Source organism: Spea bombifrons, chromosome 5 (genome assembly GCF_027358695.1).
Source record: "Spea bombifrons isolate aSpeBom1 chromosome 5, aSpeBom1.2.pri, whole genome shotgun sequence".
Lineage (NCBI taxonomy): Eukaryota > Metazoa > Chordata > Amphibia > Anura > Pelobatidae > Spea > Spea bombifrons.
In genome coordinates, this window is record NC_071091.1 from 45590381 (window position 1) to 45601588 (window position 11208).

The following is an 11208-nucleotide window of genomic DNA, read 5'->3' on the forward strand; positions in this document are numbered from 1 at the left end:
TGGCATATCAGGGGGGTATACGGCATACCTGAGGAGGACGGAGTGACATATCTGGGGGTATAAGGCATATAGGGTATATAAGGCATATGTGGGGAGGGCAGTGTGGCATGTCGGGGAGGGCAGTGTGGCAAGCCTGGGCTCAAATATGCATAACTGGGGGGCAGGTTGGGGAAATAAAAACAAGAAAAAAATTTTATTCTGCCGTTTGTTTTTAACATCCTATGTTACTTTATTAAATAATTTAAAATAAATGAAAAATGTAATTTTTTTTTATCCGATTAATCGATTAATCGAAAAAATAATCAGCCAACTAATCGATTATGAAAATTATCATTGCAACCAAAATGTAAAAATAAAATAACAAACATACCTTCATTGTGTTTTGTTTATATCATTAATTTCCTTTTATAATTGGCCCATGTCTTCTATTACAGCTGGTATTCTTGGTTAATAAACAGCTTTGTGAATGGTAAGTGTTCATTTGTTTAGTACATATGTTTAACCCCTTAAGGACTTAATGTATTTTCCTTTTAGAGATTATAAAAGGTTTGTATCACTTTTGCTGTCTTGTGTTCAAACATTAACCACCTCCTCTCATTAGGTTTAACCACACATTTGTTTTCAGGATAGGTAGAGCCTTTTTCAAAAATGTTATGTGTATAGATAAGCCAGGTCGCCATGGCGACTGAGAATTTTGTCCTGGCACCTAGGTCAGGGGTATTCAATGTGCGGCCTGCGTGAGGTGGGCCAGACTGGCCCTGCTCACGGTGCAGTGCTGTCTGGATCATGAACGAATCATTCTTTTGATCCAATTCTTTTCAGTGATCCGGATGAATCGGTTCAGTAGATTGAACGATTCATTTGTAACAGTTCAGCCTGTGAATCATGCGGTTGTAACCTGATCCTAGAGTGAGTCATCTGCACAGCACTCAAACACAGACTCTGGGATCAGGTCTCATTGATTCACAGAGGAACTCATTGATTCACAATTGATTGGGCTCATTGATTCACAGAGGAACTGTGACTCATAGATCAGGGAGTCGTTCAGAGATTGGAATCCTTCAGAGAATGATTCAGAGAATCTCACTGACACCATGCTTTTCTAAATAAATATAGGATTAATCTTCACTGCCCCCAGGATTTAGATTCCCCTTAGTTTGCCCACCTTTACCTCCAACTGCATCTTAAGTTAACTTTATTAAATTAAATTAAACCCCTGTCCTCAGCATTAAATTAACCCTAAAGACCACATTAACCATAACTGCCCCTAAATTAACCCTAAAGACCCCATTAGCCATAACTGCCCCTAATTTAAACCTAAACACCCCATCAACCATAACTGCCCCTAAATTAATTGCATGTACTCCAGATAAATTACCTAATTAATTGGTATGGTTGATGGAGTCTTTAGTTTTAATTTAAGGGCAGTTATGGTTAATGGGGTCTTTAGGGTTAATTTAGTGGCAGTTATGTTAATGAGATGTTTAGGGTTATTTTAGGGGCAGTTATAGTTAATGGGGTCTTTAAGGTCAATTTTGGGGCAGTTGTGGTTAATGGGGTCTTAGGGTTAATTTAATGCTGAGGACTGAGGGTTAATTTAATTAATTTAATAAAGTTACCTTAAGGTGCAGTTAGAGGTAAAGGTGGGCAAACTAAGGGGAATCTAAATCCTGGGGCAGTGAAGATTAATCCTATATTTATTTATAAAAGTATGGTGTCTCTGAAGGATTTGAATCTCTAAAGAATTCTCTGAATCGCTCTCTGCCTTCAGTGACATCACCAGAGTAGGCAGGCAGGCAGGCAGGCAGGCAGGAGGATTCATAGACTCTAGTGAAAGGGGTGTGGCCAATCGTCAGTGTGACTGCAGTGAGGGACCACTCGAAATGATCCGATTCACTTTACTGATCCCAACTTCCCATCATTAGTGTGCACACCGTGCTTTTGTGATGGGGAACCGGCAACAGACTTACTCAAAAGGGCCGAGCTTCCCCTGCAGCAGCCAGAACCAATAGAGAGACAGGAGAGGGACTATTTTGCCATCTACCACCTCTCATTCTCCCAGCCACTCCCCCAAGTGTCTGTCTTGACATGCCCCTTCCTTTCCATTCCTGGCCTGCTACCGCTCATCTGGCCCACCCTGTTTTGCATCTTCTGAAGGAAGAAAAGCTGTCTGGGAGTGAGGTGTAATATGTAATAGCTGGGTATAATGGGCCTGAAACGTGATGCCTGGGTGTGATAGGAGTGAGTTGTGATATGTAGTGGCTCGGTGTGATAGGAGTGAGTTGTGATGTGTGGTGGCTGGGTGTGATAGGAGTGAGTTAAGAGTAGTGGCCGGGAGTGATATGAGTGAGTTGGAATGTGTGGTTGCTGAGCGTGTGAGGAGTGAGTTGGGATGTTTGGTGGCTGAGTGTGATAGGAGTGAGTTGAGATGTGTGGTGGCTGAGTGTGATAGGAGCGAGTTGAGATGTGTGGTGGCTCAACTGAGTGATCTGAGTGAGTTGGTATGTGTGGTGGCTGAGTGTGATCTGAGTGAGTTGGTATGTGTGGTGGCTGAGTGTGATAGGAGTGAGTTTGGATGTGTGGTGGCTGGGTGTGATAGGAGTGAGTTGGGATGTGTGATAGGATTGGGTTGTGATGTGTGGTGGCTGGGTATGGTAGGAGTGAGTTGGGATGTGTGGTGGCTGGGTGTGGTAGGAGTGAGTTGTGATGTGTGGTGGCTGGGTGTATTATATGATTATGATTGGGTGAGGTGTGATAGGAGTAATGATTTAATGAATAAATTGGGTGAAAAACAAAGAGCAGAATAAAAAAAACTTTGTGAAAAACTAATTTCTTGTTTTTATGCACATCTGAGCCCAAGCTTGCCACACTGCCTCCCAGATATGCCTTAAATCCCCAGATATGCCTTATACCCCCATATATGCCACTCTGCCCCCCCAGATATGCCTTATACCAGGGCTCGACAAATCCCAGGTCACCATGGTGACCGAGAATTTTGTCCTGGCGCCTAGGTCAGTGGAGTCCAACGTGCGGCCCGCCGGACTTCAACGGTCTACCATTGGGCTTGCAGACCAACGTTCACGTGGTGCGGCCGCAAAGTGAGGTGGCAAGACCGCTGTGTGTGCAAGCCGGCCACTTTAATTTTTTTTAGGCGTTAGCAGGGCCGGCCCTACAATGGAGCCGACTGGGGCAATTGCCCCAGGTGGCGCTTTTGAAGGGGCGGCACTTTGCCGCCCCAAGCGCTTTTTTTTTTTGAAGCGGAGGAGAGAGAGAGGGGTGCCGAGTGGTTTTCGCTTACCCGCTCGGCGCCCCTCTCTCTCTCCTCTGCGGCGAGTCTCCCTGTTCGGTCTCGGTGCCGGCTTGTAATGCTGAGCGCCGGAAGTGACTCCAAATTTCCGGCGCTCAGCATTACAAGCCGGCACCGTGGCAGAGCAGGAAGACTCGCCGCAGGACTGTTTACAGGTAAGTACCGGGGGTGGTAGATAATGGCATCGGCGAAGTTTAAAATGCCGCGGCATTTTAAACTTCGCCCCAGACGGCATTAAGTCTTGGGCCGGCCCTGGGCGTTAGGCGGCTGGCTTGCACACACACACCGTCCTGTTGAGTGGCAGTGCCTCAGTGAGGCTCTTCGTCCTGTCCCTTTCAAGACTTGACGCTCAAGGGGGCAGGCTCACAGAAGAGTTCCTTGTGACGGGGAGAGGATCGTCACATCGGAGGAGAGCGGGAAAAAAAGAAAAGCGAAAATCTAAGTATTAAGATAAAATAGGGGTTTGGGAAAGTGGACTTATATTTAAAGGAGAGGGGAGGAATTCCCTTGGGGCATCATTAATTTTTGTCATTGAAAATAAAACTTTGTTAGTTTAAAAAAAAAATCCTGGCTCCTAACTTTTTTAGCTGGCTGCTAGATTCAAAACAAATTTGTCAAGCACTTGGGTAAACCATAATTAAATAAAAAAAAAAAAAAAAAAAGTACTCACATTTTCATGGTTTTACCTAAGTAGTAGTAGCAGTATATTTAGCATTGAGCAGCACCACACCTGGTGGCTCGATCATAAAAAAGAGCAATATGCCCCAGTTTTGCAGCAAAGGAACTGCCACTAGTGTTTGACCTGTCTAGACCAAAATACTGTTTTGCCCACTAAATGGTTTTCTACCATACCAGTTCTCCAAGATTAAATAATGTGTTAACTTCCCTTTGAGATAATATTTCTATCGCATCTATATAGATACAATAATTATTTTATGTTTAAATATTGTTTTGTAAATGTATGTAAATGTGCATGATTATGTATTTTATACCAATTAACATAATGTTTGCTCAATGAAATATCAGTTTTACAAACAAATTTACACTTGCTGTTCTGTGATTTTTTTTATGTTTCATAGGAGTTTATGCTTTCGGATTCCTATTTATGTTGCCACAGCTGTTTGTAAACTACAAGGTTAGTATGTTATAAATTCTATACTGTATATTTACCCAGTATTATGATGCTTATATTAATTACCAAAATATTTTATTATTTGGCAGATGAAGTCTGTGGCACATCTACCATGGAAAGCATTCACATATAAGGTAAGTTATAATTATTAACCTTCATGATATAACTTTGTATCTGTAGCTCCTGTATTTTATATGTATTTTTATTTGATATCTTAGCAGTTATTCATAAGTTACTTTGTTGCATTGGTATGAATAAATAGTTGTGTTAATAACCATACTACTAATACCAAAAGGAAATAATTCCTCCTGATTCCTGTGATTTTGTTATGATTCCTTAAATGTGCAACAATGTATATATAATATTGTTTGTGTGTCAACAGGCATTCAATACATTTATTGATGACATCTTTGCATTTATTATTACTATGCCAACATCGCACAGACTGGCTTGTTTTAGAGATGATGTTATATTTCTAATTTATCTGTACCAGAGATGGTAAGTTTTTTTCTCATCTTTAAAATGTATATTGCATGTTTTTAACCACTAGTTTGTAATTTTACCTATGCAAATTTGTTATAAATAAAATAAATAATCCCATTTTGAAGAAAATAATCATTTAACCAATTCAGTTATAGGGCAATAAGTATAAGTAGCGGTTTGCTATTCCATAACCACATTTGGTAATCCTGTGCCTATGTCTTATTTGGGACATGTTTGAAGCTGCCCAATTCAATTTATCTCATCAAACCATATATGTTTGAAAATTAGACACCCCAGGGTATTTCAAGCATGGGTTTGTCGGGTTGTTTGGGAGGTCAAATGCCACTGTCATGCTGGGGTAACGCAGGGGTTTGGCACTGGAAGGGTTAACCTTGCCAGATGTTTTACAGCCAACAATTTGCCCTCTTAAGTCACTCAGACTGATCGACACCATTTACATACTAGAGCCCTGCCATCAATTAATTCAGGTTCAGCCTCAATGACCATTAGTGGCACCTCCCCTATGATATGGAATTTAGGGTTTGGGTCATCTTGAGGACACAATGGGTTCTGTCAATCTTAACAGATGTGTGTTAAGATTATATGTGTGTGTGATACTAAGGGCTAGGCCTGGGATGTCTCTTTGTGGCACTGGAGGGACGGACCATCTCACCAGGGGATAAACTTGACTGCTTTTTGGAAAATCAGAGAACATCTCCGAGAACCCTCTTAAAGCCTTTCCTAGAACCTCTCCTGGAACTTTTATGGATTTGGAACATCACCGAAAATCCTTAAACTCAACAAAAGGACATTGAGGTTCCCACAGATGGCCTATATGGGTTTAGTATAATTAGGTTTTTATGTGTTTCTCCTTGTTTTATTTTTGCAAACTGAATCGTATACTGTGTGTCTAAATTATCACCTTTGTTCATATTTTTGTAAGCACTGCGACATTTGTTAGATTAAACTACATATTAATCCAGTTTCTGTCTCTGTGCTCCAACCGAACTCTACCTTCCGAGAAAGCCGGAATAAACCACATTACTTAATTGTTTTACTTAAATTGGGTTTTATACATTTTTGATCTGTTCATTGTGGTACTGGGCATTACCGAAGCATCCATAAGCTGTAGTTAGCTTAAAAACAACAACTTGGTGGTGGCAGCGCATTGCCAGACTGGTGTGGGTTTTTTGTGGTGTCGTGTTGTGGTGGTATCGTTAACCCTTGTACACCCACACCCTATGTGTCCGGTTATCCGATAGCTAGCCGTGACAAACTGGTGGCGGCGGCGGGATACTCCTTTTTTTCTATTTTTTTTTTTTTTTAGAGCTTTTAGTGTTACATAGTACATAAGGTTGAAAAAAGACCTAAGTCCATCAAGTTCAACCCTTCTACCCAACCTTCCTATTTTTGATCCAAAAAAAACTACTTCGAATTCTGCTATCAGGGGATCAAGAAGCTCTAAAATATTATTTATAGCCCTGTGTGTCATGCCTTTCTAAAAAAAAAAAAATATATAAAAAAAAATATCCAGACCCCTTTTGAAGGCATCTAATGAATTTGATAAACACCACCTTGGTAGTGAATTCCATACCTTTATTGTCCCTACTGTAAAGAATCGCTTACTTTGTCATCTGTAAAATCTCCGCTCTTCCAGTCTCAGAGGGTGATCTCTTGTTCTTTGTACATTTCTGTTAATGAACAGGTCACTGAAGAGCTCTTTATATTGGCCCTGCATATATTTAAATAATGTTATCGTATCCCCTCTAAGATGCCGTTTATCTAGTGTATATAATTTTAACTTTTTTAGTCTCTCTTCATAACTAGTATCTCCCAATCCCCTTTTTAATTTTGTAGCCCTCCTTTGCACTTTTTCTAATTCCATAATGTCCTTTTTAAGGACCGGTGCCCAGAATTGTACTGCATATTCAAGGTGAGGTCTTACCATTGACCTGTAACTGTTTGATTAAAACTTAATTCTTATTTGCAGTCTTTTCAATTGGAAATAGCAGCTGATCTTCCCCCTCATTACTAATGTTTGGTGGCTTTTAGCATACATCTACAAGTAGTGTGCAACTCTTCTTACTATCTAGGCTAATCTCCACCCACAGTGTCTCCACATTACTACTGTCATCATGCACAACCTCAATACTGGGCTTTAGTCATCCCACAACGTTTCCATGATACCAATCAAGTCCTACTGTTCATCACTTACCAATATTTCCAGCTCCCCCATTTTGTTTGCCAAGCTTCTCGCATTTGCTAAAAGACATTTAAGGTTACTACCCATTTTTGGTTTATCAGTAGACAAATATTTCATGACTGCAGGGTTTTTTTTTACTATGTAGCTCCATATCTAGACCTCCTTCCCAGTCTACTCTAGCTAGCACTTCATTTCTATCTTTATCTTCCCCTGCAGAACCTAGTTTAAAAGATCCTAGATTCCTCTAGCCATCCTCTCCCCTAGCACTGCTGCCCCCTCTTCATTGAGGTACATCCCTGCTGATCCCTGGGCAAAGCCTGCCCAGTTCTCCAAAAACCCAAATCCCTCTTACTCACACCACACTCTTAGCCACCCATTGATCTCCCTAAGCTCCCGCTGTCTCCCTGATGTAGCACGTGGTACCGCTAATATTTCAGAGAATATTACCTTGGAGGTCCGTTACCTAAGTTTCTGACCTAATGCCCTAAAATGATTTTTAAGGACCCCCCCACTTGCCCTTAACTTTGCCGTTTGTACCAACGTGTACTACGACCGCTGGATCATCTACAGCCCCTCCCAACACTCTGTCTACCCGGTCTGCAATATGTCAAACCCAAGCACTCGGGAGACCGCATACTGTTCGAATCCCCTACCACCAGCACCTGCCTAGCCTTCTGACTCCCCGCTATGCTGGAGAGGCTACTCTCCTGGCTGCTAGGAGAGTCAGCCTGCCCCAGAAATGCTTCCTCTGAGCTGGTCTCCCCAGCATCTTCGCACAAACTGGCAAAGATGTTGGGGTGATCTAGCCCAGAACAAGCTTCCCTAGCTCTCAGCCCCTGCTGTCCCTTACACAACTAACCCAGCTTTTTCTCTTCTCGAGACCTCTTCTTCCCCATCTCTGCACTGGCCGCAGCCAATGCTGCTTATTTTTGTTGGAATTCAGCACTAAAGAAATTGTATAGTTTGGACAATTTCCAGAGACTCAACTCCGTGCTTCCTATAGACACGGTATACAAAAAAGTTTGTGCCCCTTCCCTACTTCTTGTTTTTCTGTATATATCTGTGGCAAAATGGAAAATTATCAACGAATGAAGATTGCGGATCTGAGGTAGCTTTGCAATGCCAGAAATTGAATTCCCCAAGGAAGAGACAAGGAAGACTACCCTTGTCGAGTATGATACATGCAGACCCGTGCCTACTGATAGAGCTATGTAACGCATGGACTGTTAAATACCAGCCCAATAACAACCCTATTTCACAAACTGGTGCAAGCTGCCCTGAATCTTTTGGGATCGGACAATCCTGAACTCAGACTGCAAGTAATTCTTAAATATCAGGAAAGGCTGGCAGCTGAAGCCCAAAGGGCTATGCCTGAGCAGAGCAATGGCGGCACAGCATCAGCAGGAGGCCAGTAACCTCTGTGAGCAGTGACCCCGTCCAGAATAGTTCCCTGTGATGGAGAAAGATGGTGATCTGGATGTTTTTCTAAGGAGCTTTGAAAAGGTGTGCCTCTAGGTAAGCAAGAATGGGCTAATATCTAAACCCACGCTTGCGTGGAAGAGCCCTGGATGTGCTTCACTTACCCTTGAGAATGATCAGGACTATGACATTGTCAAAGCTGCATTGTTACAAAGTTTCAATATTACCCTCAAGCCCTACAGGAAAAGGTTTCGCACTATGCAAAAGGGTGCTAATGAAAGCTGCACAGAACATGTGGGGAAGTTGAAACCAACATTTAAGCAGTGAACTGGGGGTCTGAGCATCTCTACCCTAAATGCCCTCCAGGACCTAATAGTAATGGAACAGTTCCTACAGATGAGAAAACCTGAGGTCAGGGAGTGGGCCTGTGACCGCAACCCTAAAACAGCAGCTGAGGCAGCAAAAGTAGCAGATGATTATGCCAACAACGGAGCTCCAGCCACAAACCTTTTTAGTACATCTCAAGATGCCAGCAGGGGTGCCAGGAGCCACGGTAGCAGTCGTCACATCGGGACAGGGGGTGACCCGTTGATATTTCTCCTGCAACCTAATTGGGCATCTAAGTAGTACCACAAAGTTTGTTGAAAGTTGGTAAATTTAGTTCATGGAAATAGTTCAAATACTAGCATTTGATATACCCCTAGGTGCCTAGTTTTCAAAAATATATGCTTTGGGGGTAAATTTAACTGACCAGCTTCAAAGATGTCCCAAATAGCACATGGGGCAGAATGACCAGTTTTGAAAAAAAAAAAAAAAAGTTTTGAAATAGCAGTATGTTACTTATTGCCCTTTAACTTGCGAAAAAGCAAAAACTTAAAACTTGGGTATTTCTAAACTCAGGACAAATAGTAGAATCTATTTAGCAAGCTTTTTTCACTAGCTTTTGTAGACAAGTAAAAGATTTTTCAAATAAAAGTAAGAAAAAGTGTTTTATGTTTTTCTCCAAATTGTTACATTTTTATAGTAAATTATGATACAATCAAAATAATGGTATCTAAAGATATGTTTAACTTGTGTGAGTACAGTAAAAAAGTACAGGAAAAAAATTACAGCTAAACACAAGCACCGCAGAAATGTTTAAGCAGCTACTGCCATGAAGGGTACAAAAAATAAAATCAGCCATTGTCGCACAGGGGTTTATCTATATGTTGATATTTTATTTCATGTGACACCCCTAAATAAGCTGTGGTGCCACTCCATTTAACCAAGATGTTGCTTGATCACACCCTGAAAGCAGTGTTCCTAGCTCTTCAAGTTTTTTTCCATAGGTAACCAAGGGAAGGATGTGCAAATCAGGTCAGACAATTACACAATTGTGTCTTCTGAAGAATCAACCCCTTTCCCTCATGTGACACAGAACCATCTAAGGAGACTGTCTGCCATACATATAAAGGGAATGCTCATTACATGTGCATACTCACTGAGCAGGAATCAGTGGCACATTACACCTATAGTTACCAAGTGGTCTGTATTTGACCAACTTGACAGGAAGGAGTCTGGTCTCCCAAATGAGATATATGATTAGTATTTTAGTGTAGAACAGTTTAGCTTAAAAATGTATGTGTCACTAATCCTTGCTTATCTTTGCAATTTTATAGCTTATAGTTTGACATTTGTTTCATTTTTTTTTAGGCTTTATCCTGTGGATAAGACAAGAGTGAATGAATACGGAGAATCTTATGATGTTAAACCGAAACGAAAGCCTCACATAAATTAGAGATTTTGATCTGGACTTACATGTATCGCCTACTTGAAAGTTATTATTTTATGTCTATGATGGCAGTTGTGAATTATGAGTATTTCTGGATGCCATTGTAAATCTTTTTTGGACAATACATGGTCTTCATTGCCAAAATATTTACATTCATGTGTTTGCTTTATGACTATAGTTTTTGTTTTGCTTTGTTTTTTATTTAACTTGCTTTATCCAGGTAAAATGGTATTTCACCTTGCAATGAGAAAAACTAGACTTTTCCTCAGTACACAAGATTTGTCATTAGCTTGCTATATTTGTCAGCCTTTCTTGGAATATTATAACATAGATCCTGTCAAATGCTTTTGTACTCACTGGTTGATTGCATGAATTAGCTGTACACATTTCCCAATACGATAAGTTTGATATTTCTGCTTGAGTGTCCAGGCACTGAAACAACAATGTACTTCAAAATACAGAAAGCTTGTAGAATAAGCATGATGTTTGATCTTGCATGATTAGATCGTATAGAGTGCCTATTGAAACAGTTGCTTATAGCACACATCACTCTCCCATCATTATCTGGGAGACTGGAACTCAGCATCACATGATCTCACAGTAGTAGTAGTGCTAAGCTCTCATGTTTGTGGGAAGCGCGTGTGCTGGGGCTGAGTATGATACTTGCATCACTAGACTGTGTGTGTCAATAAGTTTTGAGACTGATCAAAGTCTCAAAACTTTTGTCAGTATGGCTGAGAGTTATTAGTATGAGTCTGTGTCAGTGGAGTTGACAAGCTTCTGTCAGTATAGTGTGTCACTAGGCCTGAAATGCACAATGCTTTAAACAATTCACCCAGAAAGATCTGACCAGTGAGTTTCAGTGAATATCAACAGAAGCAGTTTGCATTTGT

At 41.0% G+C, this 11208-nt stretch overlaps 1 protein-coding gene across 1 annotated transcript in view; it reads left to right on the forward strand.

Moving 5' to 3' along the window:
* The window catches only part of CLPTM1L (CLPTM1 like), a 168281-nt gene extending 157822 nt beyond the window's left edge, over positions 1–10459 (forward strand). Inside the window, exons 13-17 of the mRNA XM_053467315.1 lie at positions 435–469; positions 4387–4442; positions 4529–4573; positions 4822–4937; positions 10237–10459. Coding sequence (XP_053323290.1) covers positions 435–469; positions 4387–4442; positions 4529–4573; positions 4822–4937; positions 10237–10321 — 337 coding nt within the window. The 3' untranslated portion in view covers positions 10322–10459. The remainder of the gene's footprint in view (positions 1–434; positions 470–4386; positions 4443–4528; positions 4574–4821; positions 4938–10236) is intronic.
* Positions 10460–11208: the final 749 nt, after the last annotated feature.